At 42.6% G+C, this 17109-nt stretch overlaps 3 protein-coding genes across 3 annotated transcripts; 1 reads left to right on the plus strand and 2 right to left on the minus strand.

Annotated features, from left to right (window-relative positions):
* Positions 1-539: 539 nt before the first annotated feature.
* On the minus strand, positions 540-1509 carry LOC102720585 (probable calcium-binding protein CML20). The gene has a single exon (XM_040521373.1). It carries the CDS (start codon positions 1462-1464, stop codon positions 928-930), a length of 537 nt encoding a protein of 178 aa, XP_040377307.1. The 5' UTR covers positions 1465-1509; the 3' UTR covers positions 540-927.
* Positions 1510-3782: 2273 nt separating this feature from the next.
* On the plus strand, positions 3783-6400 carry LOC102712886 (actin-histidine N-methyltransferase). The gene is made up of 5 exons (XM_040521264.1): positions 3783-4273; positions 4792-4958; positions 5041-5313; positions 5544-5807; positions 5938-6400. Exons 1-5 carry the CDS (start codon positions 3886-3888, stop codon positions 6304-6306), a joined length of 1461 nt encoding a protein of 486 aa, XP_040377198.1. The 5' UTR covers positions 3783-3885; the 3' UTR covers positions 6307-6400.
* Positions 6401-7024: 624 nt separating this feature from the next.
* On the minus strand, positions 7025-7764 carry LOC102720861. The gene has a single exon (XM_006648958.3). The coding sequence runs from the start codon at positions 7671-7673 to the stop codon at positions 7419-7421; it is 255 nt and encodes an 84-aa protein (XP_006649021.2). The 5' UTR covers positions 7674-7764; the 3' UTR covers positions 7025-7418.
* Positions 7765-17109: the final 9345 nt, after the last annotated feature.

The following is a 17109-nucleotide window of genomic DNA, read 5'->3' on the forward strand; positions in this document are numbered from 1 at the left end:
TATGCTTCGGCCAAGAAAACATAAATGCGGCTCCTCGAAACAGTAACTAACCGGCATTATTCTCTTATTCTGCACCAGAGATGCCCGACCTTATCTCTTCTCAGGTACAATAGCAGGCTATAAGCTAGCTATAAGCATATTTTAAAGAGATAGGAGGGGAGAGAGAAGAGATGTGAATTAATTTGTAGCTGCACAAGGGCTCTAAAATAATATATGTGTATGACATGCGGAACCACGTATTGATGTTTTGTAGGCAACTATTGTATAAATTGACCATTAGATTGACTATAGATAAATTGGAGCCAGCGGTTGGCTATACTATTGAACTTGCTCTTATGCTTATAAACTACTTTAAATTCGGAGTTGATTTGAGGTTTTTTACCAAAGTTTATTTTTTAGCCATAGTATTTAGATCGCTAAAATTATGTATATAAAATGTTTATTCGTTTGTAATTTTTTCACGAAGAAGACAAACAATCACCCCGCCCTGGTAACGCGGTCAAACATATAATGCTATTCTGCACCAAAGATGTCCTTGGAACACGATCAAGTATATATATAATCAGAAAAGCAAACATAGCTCTTGATCGATCTGTTCGAGTTTGCAGCTTTGCATATCTAGTTTTCACCCACCAAAATAAGTAATAACTGTTTTCATCTCACCAATATATTTTTGAATGTAACATCTGTTTTAATCTCACCAATATATTTTTGAGCCATGTATATCAGTATCGACTGATTAACTATAGCTTGCACCAACGAAAGATCCAACTAGTTTTGATCTAAGCAACCCGAAACTCAAACAAACTTTGGGTGAGCACCTAATAGATCAGAACAATTAGGCGAGCTCCTAAAACGAATCCGATTAACAATTGCGGCTAAGCAAACATGTACATACGCCGACGAGATGATGTCCGGTCTGGTGGATCATGCCTCCATGTCCTTGGTCGCAGCCATCATGGCCTTGAACTCGTCGAAGGAGATTACGCCATCGCCGTCGCTGTCGACAGCAGCGACCATCTGTGCGCACTGCTCGGCCGTCAGATCCTCCCCGATGAGCCTAGGCAGCGTGCGCCGCAGCTCCTCCGCCGTGATCACACCGTCCCCGTCCACGTCGTACTCGTCGAACGCCGCGCGCAGCGCCTCCAGCTCCCCGCCCACCATCACCGCGCCGAGCTCCTCGATGCTGATGAACCCGTCCCCGTCCCTGTCCGCCACGGCGACCATCTCCTCGGCCTCGTCCACCGAGCACCCGTAGAACTCCCTCATCTCCGCAGCCGAGATGAGACCGTCGCCGTTGGTGTCGAAGCGGCGGAAGACGCCGGCGAGCTCCGGCTGGACCTCCCGCTTCCAGTACGACGGATGGGCATCCAGGATATCCGGGGGTGAGAGCGGTGGTGGCGGTGGCGGCGAGCGGCGGAGGCCACCGCAGGTGGCGGCGGCGGCGGAGAGGACGATCCCCATGGCGAGATGGATCGCGCGGCGCGTTTCCGTATTGATCGGTCTGGGAACTGGGGGTTTGAGTGCTCTCGGCCGATGGGGTTTAAAGGTGCTCTTAATTTGACACGCTGACCATAGGTGGCCTTCAGTGGGACCCACGAGAGTTGCTACATTTGCGGATTTGCACCGTGTTGCACCTTAATTGTAACATCTTCAACGGTCTATTCTATATTGCTCTCCATAACAAATTTCAGTACATATGGTACGAAAAACCTCCTCCAACAAACTACCGGTCTCGATTGCCAAACATAAGTGTGTGTTAGCCAAATCTGGCCACACGGCACGTCAGGCCATCTCTAGCTACACCCCCTCGTTCACTCCCTCAATCAGACAAACATCATGCACGGTGAGTACAGCTGCGTTCGTTTTAGTATGTCCGGCTGAATTAATTTTTATTTTTTTAAAACTTTTCTATATAGAAATTGTTTTAAAAGATCAAATAAAACTATTTTTTAAATTATCAATAAGTATTTTTTAATAAGTTTTAATTAATTACATACTAATTATATTTATTGTTTTACGCGTGGCTAATTGGCTTAAGTAACCGTCCCCTTCGAACGCATCCGACAACGGCGGCACCAACACACAACCTACCTGAACGTCACGGTGCCCCCACGCTCCAACGGCAACACCGCGTCCACACGAGTCCCATGCTCTGCGCCTCGTTGATGCACCCGAATCAATGTATTGTGTTATCACTGGACCTTCAACTGAGCTCATCGCATGGTGCCCCCTGTGACGGTTACCATGCAGATTCTATCAGTATTATGGTCATACATCGTTTTCTCTTGAACACATGAATATTTTATGAATAAACAAGTCGTCAGTGATTTCTTTTAACACAGTACAAATACAAGCACTTACAATTTGTATAAATATATCACCTATAGACGTATAAATGCATATCCTACTCTTATAAGTATCTCCAAAAGACTGAACCACTTTATATTGATATTAACGATCTTGTCACCGATATCTGCTACCGAAGGAATGAGTAGATATAAATATAAGCATCTGGTACAAGACTTGAATCCGGATGGATAAGTTATACTATCTACCTGAACTACTCTCAATTTACCAACACAACGTTCTTTTTCGTTTCGACTTAATAGGACCTAAGTTTCTTATTGCCATCTAAAAAGGGAGCTTGGCATCAAGCCTGCTCCCACTAGATCCTAATTCCTTCTAGCGCTAGTTGGTGGGACGAAGGACCTAAAGGATTGTTATATGCTTTTGTATGTAGTACATTGATATTCACACCATGATCATTGAGAAGGGTGACCAAGATCTAATGTGTGTAATCACGCCCACCCTTTTGAAAGTTGAAATTCATATGACTATATCAACACAAACACAAGTAGGGTGCGGCAGCAATGTGACGTTTCCATCATCACATGTGGTGTGTTCTATAATAAAACTATTGTTCTCAGTTATTATGGGGAACATGGCCCCCATAGCTGTCGTTGGAGAGCAGTCGCGTGTCCTCCAAAACCAGGGTTGGTTGTGCTGATTGAGTAGCTCGGGGTTGATCACCTAGGGCAATGATCGGCTTTAGAATAGATGAACCCGAATTATTATGTCCCGGGTGACCACTAGCCTGAAGAGACCGAGATAGCCATCACCTCGAGCTAGGTGCCTTCCCATGAGAGAAATCAGGGCGATTTCCCAGCTACTCCAACTATCGCATTCAATGTGGTAGGCATGATATAACAAGCTAGGCACATCCTATCTAAACTTAGTGTCTATTATCCGCTCCCACCTAAGAGAGTCCTGGTGTTGGATGTGACGTACATGGACTTATCCTTAGACTTCTAATGTATTTATTCAATACTCTCGTAAACTTAGATGCAATAACACTACAAAATAATCTTATTTTTGACAAAGAAGATAGATAAAAATGATTTTATCTTCAAAAATATCACCCCCCGCTTCATTAGAGCAGATACAATAGCAAACTATAAGCCAACTATAAACATATTTTAAGAAGATAATAGAGGAGAGCGAGTAGTAGCGAGCTACATATTTGTAGCCAGCTGCAGGACTAATTTCAAGACGCAGTGTGTATGACAGATAGCACAAGATAGTATATATTTTGTAAATAACTATTATATAATTTGGCTATTAGATTGATCATAGATGATTTGGAGCTATTAGTTGGCTATAATACTGAAGTTGCTCTTAGCTTGATCGGTGCACCTGAACGCTTGATCCCGAGATGGACGGCCGAGATTTATAGCAGAACACGCTGGTGCTTCCGCATTCTGGGCAAACCCGCGGCCCAAACCCTCACTCTATCCGTGAAGGCGAGCCCGTTGCCCCTCCCAGCCATCTCCGTCCCCACTCAGTGAGTGCTCTTCGCGCGCCACCGCCGCCGCACCCCATCCCATGGCCGCCGCCGCCGCCGCGGGGGCGACGCCAGCGACGGCCAGGAAGGCGCTGGTCACGAAAACTGCCACCCTCCTCTCCTCCTCGCTCGCGCGCAGCCGGCGCAGCCTCTCCTGCTCCGCGGCCGCTGCCTCCGCCGCCCCGCGCATCGCGCCGCAGCCGCCGGACCTGCTCCGATGGGTGCAGCGCGAGGGCGGATTTGTACATCCCGCCCTCCGCGTGGTCGACCATCCCGAGCACGGCCTCGGGGTCTCCGCCGCTGCGGCCGAGGGGGACATTCCCCCGGGCGACGTCCTCATCGCCCTACCTGGCCGCCTCCCGCTACGACTCCGCCGTCCCGCCGCCGCTGCGGACGCAGTCCTCACGCAGCTAGCGGACCAAGTACCTGGTAATGGCCTCTCCTAGTTTTGGTCCAAATTTTCAGTTACCTCTGCTAATCGTTGTGGAGACAGTGTGGTAACGCTTATCTCTGAAGAGTTGCCGCTTGCCAATGCATCGAACGTAAGATCTATTTCTATATAAAACTCGGGAGCATAATTGGTATTGATTCTACTCCTGACATCGGATCAATTGATACATCCTCCTAGTATTGTGTTTTAGTTCAGTAACCACCGGATTTTACATTTTTGAGAAATGCAGTTGGCCTGAGTACCTAGTGATGAATGCTGTTTCTCGTGTTAAATTAAATGAGATCGAGTCAAGTTTTACTTTACTTTATGCTGCACAGCCTAATCTGTTGTGTAGCTAATGTTATCTTGTGACAGAATTGCTGCACGATGAAATGATTTTATATATGCACTATGATTCTTCCCTCTTTTATTGCACGAGGGACGTCCATTCTACAAAAAAATGGCTAAATACCTTTCAGTGACTTACAATTTCAATCCTGTGGGAAGCATGTGACAGAGGAACTATGGGCTATGCGACTGGGCTTGAGTCTGCTTCAAGAAAGGGCAAAATCTGATTCTTTTTGGTGGCCATATATTGCAAATCTGCCAGAGACTTTTACTGTACCAATTTTTTTTCCAGGGGAAGACATAAAAAACTTGCAGTATGCTCCTCTTCTCCACCAGGTTGTTACAAAATTGTTGTGTGCTTGTCGGTTTCGATCCTTATTGCATCTCCCCTCTTCTTTGTTGACTTATTGTATTTCAGGTGAATAAAAGGTGTCGCTTCCTTCTTGAGTTTGAAAAGGAGGCGAAACATAAGCTTAGTACAGTACCCTTGGAAGATCATCCGTTTTGTGGACAAGATGTAAACTCATCATCCCTTGGATGGGCTATGTCGGCAGCATCTTCTCGGGCATTCCGTTTGCATGGTGAAATTCCGATGCTGTTGCCTCTCATTGATATGTGTAACCATAGTTTTAACCCAAATGCTAGGATTGTCCAGGAAGGAAATGTGGATAGTACTGATATGTCAGTTAAGGCAAGTGTCCAAATTGTTTATGTACTTCTGAGCTTAGCATTTATGCACCCATAAAATTTTGTATTTGCTCAGACAGTTTTCGCTAATTAAACTCCCTCTGTATGTACTTTGTTTATGCATAATTGGCATGTTAATGCATTTATTCGACCTAATTCATAAGTGTAGCCTTATATGATGTCTCACTTAAGAGGCAAATAATCCTGACTATTTTGACCTTGTATTATATACAGGTTGTTGCTGAGACTAAGATTAATCAAACTGCTGCGGTAACACTGAACTATGGTTGCTACCACAATGATTTCTTCCTTCTTGATTATGGATTTGTAATAACATCGAATCCATATGACCAAGTGGAACTGAGCTACGATGGAACTCTCCTAGATGCTGCTAGCATGGCAGCAGGAGTTTCCTCTCCCAACTTTTCAGCTCCAGCCAAGTGGCAACAGGATATTTTGTCGCAGCTAAACCTGTATGGGGAGGGTGCTATTCTAAAGGTTTTGCGCACATTCTTACTGATTCTATTATTTCTTTGCAATCGACTGTTGAATTCATGTCATGTAGTATCGATGCAGCAATATGAACCTGTCTGGTTTTCTATGGGCATCCCTTGTAATTTCCTTTCAGGTCAGCATAGGAGGTCCAGACATAGTAGATGGGCGCTTATTGGCTGCTTTAAGGGTTATTATTGCAGCTGATCCGGAGGCTGTGAGTGGTCATGACCTCAAGATTTTGATGTCACTTAAGGAGAAAGCTCCATTAGGCCCAGCTGTTGAAGCTTCAGCGCTCCGAACTCTCCTTGCACTTTGTACCTTTGCTCTCCAACACTTCCACACGAAGATAATGGAAGACGAGGCCATACTAAAGGGAGAACCACCACTTACTACTGAACTAGCCGTGCAGTTTAGATTGCAGAAGAAGCTGCTGCTCCTGGATGTGATACAGAATCTTAGTCGCAGAATCAAGATGCTATCTCTTGACAAATCCACCGTGTAGGATATTCACGTTTTAAAATTGCTTTTTCAGACAATCAGTTACCCTACTGTACTGATTTTGGAGATGACAGTAAAGCCCCAAGTTTGATCATGTTACCACCTCTCTGTTGTTTGTTGTCCAGATCAGTGCACGCAGTGAACTTTTGATGTTATTATAGGGATGGAGAATAAGTGCCCATCATTTCACTTTTTTGAAGAAAACCGAAATGGCTTTATTAGTAACCGAGATGTAAATTTTATGGGTAAATTTTTTTTTATATATGGCTGTAGTGATTCAAAAGCAAATGTTGAAAAATAAAATACGATAAATTCAAAATTAAGCTTTAAAATTTAGATCGTTTTTTTAGCCGGGTTGGCCGAAGATGGCTAGACCAAATTTCATTAAGAGTGAAAGTGGAGTGGATGAACGGGGGAAACACGGTTGAGACTAAATTAACAGTATGCTGTCGATGCCGGCCTTGGCCGAACTGTCTCAGTTTTTTTACACCGTACAAGAACCTACAACACGGCTCTAAACACTATCCCATGCCTTGCCGCTTGAAAAACCAGCTTATGCCCATTCCAGAATTTCGTCCCGAACATCGTGGAATAGATTGTCTTAAACATTGTCTAAATTTTTTTGCAGCAACTACTCAAATTAATTAGGTTTGCTTATGCTCTAAAAAATTAATGTATCCGCCCCGGTCCAGATGCCGAAGTAAAACATCTAGCATCAAATTGAGTTGATCGTAAATTATGAGCAAGTATTCGCTGTCAGTTGCATGCTCTAAATTATACGTTTTCCACTGTAAAAGACAGATGAAACATATCATCACAAATGAACGGTCCAAAATAACTAGTAGGTCCCATAATCCAAAATAACTAGTAGGCATCAACTGAAGTATTTACATAACCAAGATGGAAGTTCCATTCATCCTAAGAACTGAAATTTTCCTCGTAAAAAAAAATCCAATCAATGTATGCAGGACAGCCAGAGAATGATCCTAACAAACACCTGCTCCTGTTCGGCTGTTCAATCGGGTCTAGCCATGACGAGAGAAGAACTCAAGGAGACGACGGCGGCGGCCGACGCGCGCGTAGTCGCGTACGTGTGCGGCCGGGTGAGGCGCCTCCTCACGAGTCGCCGCCGATGGAGATCACCGGGCGTGCCGCCGCCCTCCCGAGCGGCGAGCGCGACCGCTGCCTCGCCTCCAGGTCCCGGAGCGCCAGCCGCATCTCCGACACCTGGTGGTGCTGCAGGTACGTCTCGTCCACCTTCACCTTCTCGCCTTCCTCCTGCTTGATCCGCCTCACCTGGCTGTGCACCACCGCCAGCCGCCGCTGCTGCTGCTGCTGCCCCGCCCCTTCCACGTCCCTACCCATCTCCATGCCGACCGCGAAACCCCCCCTCCTCCTCCTCCTCCCCGCTCTCGATTTTTTTTTATTATTCACGCGACGAAGCGAATCCACCCACCGTTTCGAACGGTGCGTTGCATGGGAGGACGAGGCGCACGTATAAGTAGCGGGCGGGCCGCGCGCTGCGTGTGGATGGGATCGCGGGACTGACCGGTTCCCCGTCCGCGCCGTTATTTCGGAGGCGGAGACGGGCAGAGCCAGCGGCTACACGTGTCCGTCCCCCGGCCTGTTTGTTTACCCGATCGATGGGTCGGCGTCGCGTCGCGCGCGGCGGCCCCGATTCACCGCGTACGCACGTCAAGTCGCCGGTGTTTGATCCTCCAGGACGGGATTGGACGTGTGCGCGTGTGTGCGTGCGTGTGCGACGATACGATGTTGGCGGGGTTTTTTGTGCATGATTTTGGTAGCGATGTGTACGTGCGTGGCACATTCTTTTTCTACGCTGAGGGGATCGTGTCGCGATTGTTGTTGTTGTTGTTGCACGAGAGAAACGCGTGAGATTATTAGTTGTTATGTGGATCTGAGGGCTGAGAGGGACTCCTAAAGAGACGGAGAAGTCAGAAGTGGGAGGTGGCAACGCACAAGAGAAACGTGCAGGAATTTGTTGGAGTAGATGGATATCGATCTGATTGCCGTTTTGAGTCTCCGGCCCATGGGCCAGGCATGGACCGGACTGGACAGCGGTTGCCGCTCGCTAGCTCATGCCGGTGACATGTACTACTTTGTTCCCAGATATAATCAATTTAAGATTGTTTAGCATAAACTAAAAAAATAACAGAAGATTTTTTTAGTCATTTTAATGATTAAATTTTGAATTTGAATTGATTATATTACCTTTTTAAGCATCTGATTGGCTCTGCAATTATTGTGTTGATTGAAATTATGGGAATCAATAAAATGATCATATTATTATACAAAACTTGAATACTAAAAATAATTATGTTTTGGGATAGGTGGAGTACACAAAAGCATGGTAGCACGGTGGAGTTGTCGCAAAAAAGAAAAGGCCTAGATTATTTGCAGTAATGCAAAGAAGCGCTTCCACTATAACCGTGAAAGAGAATAGAAGAGAGATAAACGACAACACAAAAGGGACATAGTCACCAAGTAAGACGATGGGATGACACGTAAGGGAAAAGAGTTACAAGGTGGAAGACCGTCATCAAAGATATACTTGATGATGGTGGAATAGATAAGAAAAGACGGTGGAAACACAAGATTTTAAATATAGTTGCAGTCGTTCACTTCACCACCGTTACGATTGGGGAAAACGTTAGAGATAAAATATTTACATGTAGAGGCAATGTAATCCTATAGAAACTCCAGAGATAAAATAGATCACAAAGAGATATAATACAGTATTTGTCTTATACTCTAAATATTTATCTATTATGTATGCTATATATATACCCATAAGCATTAATGCAATACACAACATAATATAATATAGGATCTCTCTATGTTCTATTTTCCATTCGTACCAAGAACAGGTATCAAACAGCTCAACTGCCGCGCGTAATACCCCCACTCGTGAAGATTTGATGCAGAAGAGCTCGCTTGGGAACTTTTCAGGTCGCCTGTTCCCAGCCGAATTTGGACTCGTCCCTTATAAAACACCCTTTTCAGAGCACGTAGAAAGACTGCTTCTGCACTAATAGAAAAAAAAAATTGCAGTTCTAGAAAACGTTGAGTATCCTTGCCGGAAAAAACATACAGAAAGAGCAAAACCGTCCTTCTCAGTGTCTGATCGAACAGACCTTTCAGATTTCAACTATTCTGAAACCGGATAGCCAGAGCCCAAAACACAAGTCCACGGCAACGACGCTCGGCCGGCCACAGCGGAAGTGCCAAGCAAATCAGCGATTGGCTACAGCTCTGCTCAGATTAGCCCGGCCTAGCTAGTGGCGCACAGAAGCGGGCCGCTCGGGTCAACACATTTCTCGAGCAACTGACCCGTACGCCGTCGTCGACGCCAATAATTGATCGGCGACGAGTAGTCTTGGTTGGCAACCCATGCCACGGCCTGCAAGATCATCCATTTACTGGTTGGTTCGCAGTATTCTCTCCATTTAAGGTGGTATTTGGAATAAGAGATTTATTTTTAGTCGTGTGTCTCATCGAATGTTTGAATATTTATTATAAATAGTAAACGTAGACTATTAATAAAACTCATCTATAATCTTATACTAATTCGCGAGACAAATCTATTGAGCTTAATTAATCTATAATTAGCCTTAGCGCTACAGTAAACATGATCTAATTATGGATTAATTAGGCTTAAAAAATTTGTCTCGCGGATTACCACTCATTTATGAAATTAGTTTTTTATTAGTCCATATTTAATACTTTAAATTAGTATCGAAACATTCGATGTGATATAGGGCTAAAAAGTTTAGCCCCATCTAAACAACCTCTAATAATATAAGATTTGTTTTAAAAACTTTTACTTAGATTTGTTTATATGGTAATAATTCTAGACACATATATACAACATATATTGATATATGGATGAATTTAAATAAATTTAAAAATCTTATGAAATGAAACCGAGGAAAACAGTAATTTTGAGCGCAAGTTATTGTACGTCTAGTACGTGGCTCTGGAACAGCTCCCTGTCCACATCACGAGCACCCGTTCGCCTCGGGCACGCTGGTGATGACAAGGAAACCGTAACGATCTCTCTCGACTCCTCCAGTACATTTTGTTTTTTTTTCCAGCTCTTTAAGCTGCGTTCAAAACCAATCACGAATTTCTGATTTTTGTGACCATACTTTTTAAACTTCTGATGTGTTTCATACACAAAATTTCGATAAAAGTTTCTCGTCTGACTTTTATGAAACAAGTTTTTTAGCTATAAAAAATTAAATAATCTTCGGATCTTAACATATTAGTTATCTCAAACACCGACTTAAGAGTGCATGCATTGAAACGTTGTCCGAGACCGAGGTCCCAAAGGGCGAAATGGTGTGTTACATATCAGATCTGTGCCACAATCCTTTTGATCCGATGGTGCAAATGCTATATACTGCATGGTATAATAAGATTAGCTTGGAACAACCGGGATCTGGCATGTTAATAAGATTTATCTCACTTTCGTGATTTTAAAATTATTAATCTATTATATGTGTTAATATATAATAAATAATAGCCAATAAAAAACTCCCTAAAACACAAATAGTACAGGAGAAATTAAAGGGCTAAACAACTAACCAATATAATGATATTTTTACTAACAATCTAAACGAGCAGCTCGATTTGAAGCATTATGACTACAAGCTCAATCAACATGAGCCGATCTGAGAAACATGTTTTGAGAATTTTTTTCCACCGCTATAGTCCACCCAGTATGCCCTTGATCTAGACGGAATGGAAAAGATCAAAAGAGGCTAAGCTTCTTGTGGTCTTAAGCTTTGTCTCTCATAACTGGACTATTATGACTTGGAGCAACACAGGTTTTGAATGAAGAACATCTATAGAGCCTCACGAACTTTCCAATGTGCATGATGATAATGTCACACCCATTCAAACAAATTGCTTCAAAGAACAGGTCACATTGTCATCCCTGGAAATATTCTCCAACCGATACGCTCTAACCTGTAACCTGTAACCAGTAATCATGAAGTACCTCCTACCAGGCTACCAGCAGACTAGTAGAGTACTCCCTCCGTCCCAAAACAAATCAACTTTATACAATGTTTAACTCTTCATCTTATTAAAAAATATAATTAATTATTTTATTTTTATTAGATGATAAAACATAAATAGTACTTTATTATGACTAATTTTTTAAAAAATACTTGAAAATTTTTCAAATAAGACGAATGGTCAAATGCTCGAAAAAAAACCGAAAAGTTAGTTTTTTGTGGGACGGAGGGAGTAGTAGTAACTAACTCATCTTGGTTTTAAATATGGAAATTGATATGCGCACGACTTAACCATCCGACTTACGTACGACTTAACCAACCAGCGGCTACCGTGCCACTTGCTTGATCCTCTTTGTCTAATTAATGATTTCATTGTTTCAGTCGTACGCAGGTAGTATAATTGGGTCGTACGTATAGCGGGACTGTTTAAATATATGATACCATTCAATTTTAGAAATAAGGTATAACCACATATCTGTCTTTTTTTAATGAAAGATATTTTAAACATAATTTACAATTTTTTTATATTTGCACTAGAAGAATGGACAAATGCTATGTAAAAAAGTCAACAACGTTATACATTAAAAAACAGAGGTAGTACTTAATGTGAACCAGCGGTTTAGATTTATTTATTTATTTTTTTGAAAAGTAGCGGTTTAGATTTAGCAATGCTGGAATATTCAAAGTGCTAAATGTCAGTTCAGGCGATTCAAAATGATACATGATTAAGTTAGTGTCTATATATATATATATATATATATATATATATATATATATATATATATATATATATATATATATATCATCAAGCATGATCCATCACATGTGATACGTACTTACTCCCCTTAACTATATTGTTCCAGGGTACTCCCCTTAACTATATGATACACATTCTACCGGACTCTAAAGTCTTCAAAAAGGGAATAATCAACCCTCACCTCCCCAGTAATGCACATGCTCAGTTAAGATATCAGATCGGAAGCTGACTATCTGGGACTTCCAAGCAATAATCGTTTGACGAACCGGCCAATCGATCAGTCGATCGGGGCAGTCCATGTTACTCCCCGGATCTTATACTAATTGCACATGTCCTCGTCGACCGCGGATCGATGCAATCAGCAACCAAATTTGCCAAAAATATATTGCTCCATCGGCTGATCGATCGAATAGTATATCACGTCCTCTCGTTGATTGTTTATCGATTGATTCCGTTTAGTCACCGAACAACTCCATCGACTTCTGATTAATTAGTGTACACTCTACTCCTTGATTCTCCATTAGAGTAGTTGTTAGCTAGGCTAATATATACTGCAGTTTCTAGGAAAATCTCGGCTTAGATAGTAGAGATAGCTACTGCAGGTTTGATCACAAGAAAGCGAGCAACTTGCATTGACTGTACGCAGAACCTCTCCGCTTCATTTTAGTGATTTTGTGTGAAATTACAAGAGGATTTCGTAACTCACGTGCACTTCAAATCAACCTGCTAAATAAAATACTGGTTAGCAGGTAGTCACTGCCCAGTTTAGACACGCCACGCAGGTCGAATTTGATGTAAACACTCCATTTTAAAATATATGATTTTTTTTAGATTTAAATTTTATACCAATAATTGATTTTTATTATATCAATGATTCCCTAACCAATCACAAGCTTAAAAATAAATAAACCGTTCAAAAATTAAGATTGGTCATTGAAATAACTAAGATGTATATTTTGACACAAACTTAACATTTACTAAATAATCTATAAATGTTTATATTTTAAAGTAGATGGAGTAGCAATTAACTAAGTTCGTAGTTGTGCATACTATGCATGGAACATGCAGAGCAGCAGAAATATTCGAGGGCATCTATCATCGATTAGAAAAAGAAATAGTCGATGGTCTGACCGAATCTCACTAATACGGGCTGACGGTTGATGCATTATTGAAGACTATAATTTCGTACAAATAATGGATGGTTATCTGCATAAACTAGTTTGGAAGAAGGGCGTTTTTGGTGGCATCTAACTGAACGACGGGTTGCTGAGATTCTAACAGGACAGAGGCTGCGTTAGTTTCTCATATTTTCTCCCTAAAAATGACACATCCTCTCGCGCGAGACGAAAGCTTTCGGTTTCACAGAAGAGTTGGTTTTAATTGGCAAAACCATCAGGCCACATTTTTATCCGTCACGTAGTCATTTCGTAGTCGCAACACACTTCAACGCAGGAAAAGTTAAGCACCTACCAGCATCGGTGAGCAACTAACTGCTGGAGCAATACAATTCCAGTGATCAATTGGATTGATCGGTAACGAAGATTCAGCATGGAAGCGAGACCAGGCTTCACCAAACTGTGCAGAGATTGTTCTTGATCACGACGAAACTTCCACCGGAAACGGTGAGGACCAAAAGGAGGACGAGAAAAATGACCTGGAAACGATGAAAAGGAACATTTGGATCTAGCGATGCGTCTCGTGTCAGCACGCAGCTCGTTACATGCACGTTATGATGGACATGAATTGCTAAGCAACTCCATGGAAGACTTTTGAGGCATGCATGCACTTGATCGACCGGGATCCATATGAACGCTGGGCACGAAATGACGACAGGTTGGGTTGTGCCATATCAAAATGCCGTTGCATCAGCTGCACGGCTGCACCCATACTAGCTAACAACAGGTATGGTCGATCTGAACCATAATAACATTATCCCAGCAAGATAAACGTACACACATGCAGGCATGGTTAATTGCCTGCGTACACACGGCCGGCGTCGACGTCCCAACCACCCGAGATCAGCGACACGACGGCCCACCACCTCCATCACCATCACTAGCTAGTGCTCGCATCGCATCGATCGCGAGTCGCAAACCGACGACGAAAACTCGATCACTCGACCGATGGCTCGCTCCTCCCGATCGGGACGTTCGTTCTCGAGGTGTTATTATTCGACCAAACAGGGGCCGGGCCGGGCCGGACCGCCGGAGCAGCAGCGAGGCGATCGACGCCAAAAACAGAACAGAGATACGCGCGGCAACCGCAACGGCGGCAGGGCCACGCCGAGCCATCAATGCGGGGCGGTGCCCATGTTGGTGGAGACCGTGCACGAGGGCAGGGTGTCGGCGGCAGACAAAGTTTAGCTGGACGGACGCGCGGGGCCGCGGGGGGACGGCGGCGGGGCCATGGCCTGTCGAGCTCCGATCCGTTCGGTGGAGAGAGAGCGGCGTTCGATCCGCTCTCGGCGGCGGGCGGGACGGGGTCGCGATTTGTTTCGGTTGGTGAGTGCGCGGCCTGGGCCGTCAAGGCAGCTCGGTCGGTTTCGGTCGCGCCGTTGGGTTGCAGCGGCTGGACATGGGCGTGAGCCCGAGACGGTGTGACCCGATTGGTCCCAAACAGCATACGTACGTCGGTACGTGCTACCTGTCATGCTACAGGGGAAATTAAACTGGCCAGTTCATCGAAAAGTACGTGGGTTCGCAAGTGCCGACCAATGCTATTTTTTTTTGTTTTTTTTCCAAACTACTAAACGATATTTTTTAAAAAAATATTTATATAAAAGTTGTTTAAAAAATCAAATAAATCTATTTTTTTAAGTTTTTAATAATTAATACTCAATTAATCATGTGCTAATGACTTTTCTCGTTTTAGGTGCTATTTTTAGCACGCACCCACCACACCAATTATCGTTGTAAGTTTGAAATTTCCCTGTAAAATGATTCGATCAAATACCTCCTCGTAGATTATCTTGGTTTGAAATTCATTCATAGTACTGTTGTTTGCACATTCTCATGGCTCTCGCCCTCTTGCCCCTACATGTGCTTACCAATAGATCGAGAGGATCTGTCCTCACTTTTATTACCGAGCATGACCGATTAAAGTCACTGTAAGATGAAATGTTGCATTGTCTTCTATGGTTCAACGATGTATAATTTTTCAGCTTATCTAAAATAAAATAAAAATACGATCAGTGTGACAAGTCGCTGATAAATACTCTATCTGTTTCACAATAAGATGTTTGACTTTTTTGTTTGTAATGTTGGATCATTTGTCTTATTCAAAAAATTATGAAAATATCATTTATTTTGCTTACGACTTACTTTATTATCAAAAGAACTTTAAGTACGACTTATCATATTTTATATTTGTACTAAATTTTTGAATAAGCCGAATGGTCAAACGTTGCAATTAAAAAAAATCAAACATCTTATATTATGAAACGGAGAATCAGAGATAATAGAAGACATTTATAGCCTATGCACAGTGAAAACAAACTTAGGTTGGATCCTAAGTTGTACACATTCTAACCTTATCCAATAGGCTAATCATTTGGAACCGCAAAAAAAAAATATGTAGTGTTCAAGGGGCAAGCTAGCCTTGCTGAGTTTTTTTTTAAAAAAAAAACTCATTGAACTGCAAAATTCCACTAGCATGAAAGCAAACTAACCAAACAGACTAACAGGGTACGTCAAATTTAGCAAATAGGTAAGAAAATTCCCATCAAATTTCGCTAGTAATCCTGTCATGGCGTCATCTGTAAGCAGATTTGATATTCCGGTATCGTAAACAAAACCGGGAGGCGACTGAGCTGATTCGATGCATCTATACGTCCATGCCCTTATATCCAGTTGCATATACTAGTAACATTTTCGGCGCGACAAGTACACAGTACGTCCATCTTGCGCAGTATGGGCAGCATGATTGGTGAAACTTCCGAGCGAATCACCACTCCGCGGGATGGTGACGATCATATCGGTTGGAAGAACCAGCTAACCGTAGGCTGGTTGGTAGTCCTGGCGACTCACGTACAGTCCACCAACCAGAGCAAGTAGATGATGCCTAGCTACAAACCCAATAATTCTTGGGTCCACCCAATGGTCAAATATTGGAAATTTTAATTTCATCGATCAATTCTCGTCATTACTATTAAGTAAAAAAATCATACACGGCATCTTTATACATTACACACGTGTTTGATAGAAAAATAAAAAATCAAATATTTGATCTTCACCTTTAAAAAACCTGGTAGCAACATAGCCGGGAAACCAAACCCGTGGGCCCCACTCGTGTCGTCGTTGCTGCTTTCTTAACTTGGCGTCGGCGACAATGGCTGGACCGACGGGATCGTGGATGACGGTTTATAGGTCATCGTTGGTTGTTTGAGGGAAAAAAAATCAAACAATATATTTATAAAAAAAATTATGAATAAAATTTTTATATACATGTTTTGGTAACTAAAAGTTAAGGTTAAAAAGAAACTACGATAAAAACTTTAAAATCAAATTTAAATATAAATATAAATTTTAAATTTTGTCTTATAGACATAAGGTAAACCAAAGGATTGGAGCCCTTAATCATTAGTCACTAATAACAAAAGATCGATCGAAGCAGCAGAGTTAGACCATCGCGCCTGGAGTATGTCTGCTCCAGTGAAAACGCACGAATGCGTACAAAAATGCTCACATTCTCTTGGAAACGTGGTGATTTACTATATATATGTGTACGTCGTTTCCCACGTGGCAAAATCAGCGTGATCGTCGATCGGTCGCCAACTCGGCATGTAGTTCTTGCGCCATTGCTACGTACTTACGCGTATGTGCATACGTCCCTCCAGATCGTAAACAACAACGAACCGTATTAAAAACACGTCGGGCACGTTCTTTTCAGATGTTAAAATTAGCTGATTAGCCTCACACCAGAACAAGAAATATAATTATCATAGGATTAATTGAGAAATTAATATTAAAAATTTGAAATGCATTTATTTGATTCTTAAAAGAAACTATGC

This window comes from Oryza brachyantha, chromosome 2, assembly GCF_000231095.2.
Source record: "Oryza brachyantha chromosome 2, ObraRS2, whole genome shotgun sequence".
Classification (NCBI taxonomy): domain Eukaryota; kingdom Viridiplantae; phylum Streptophyta; class Magnoliopsida; order Poales; family Poaceae; genus Oryza; species Oryza brachyantha.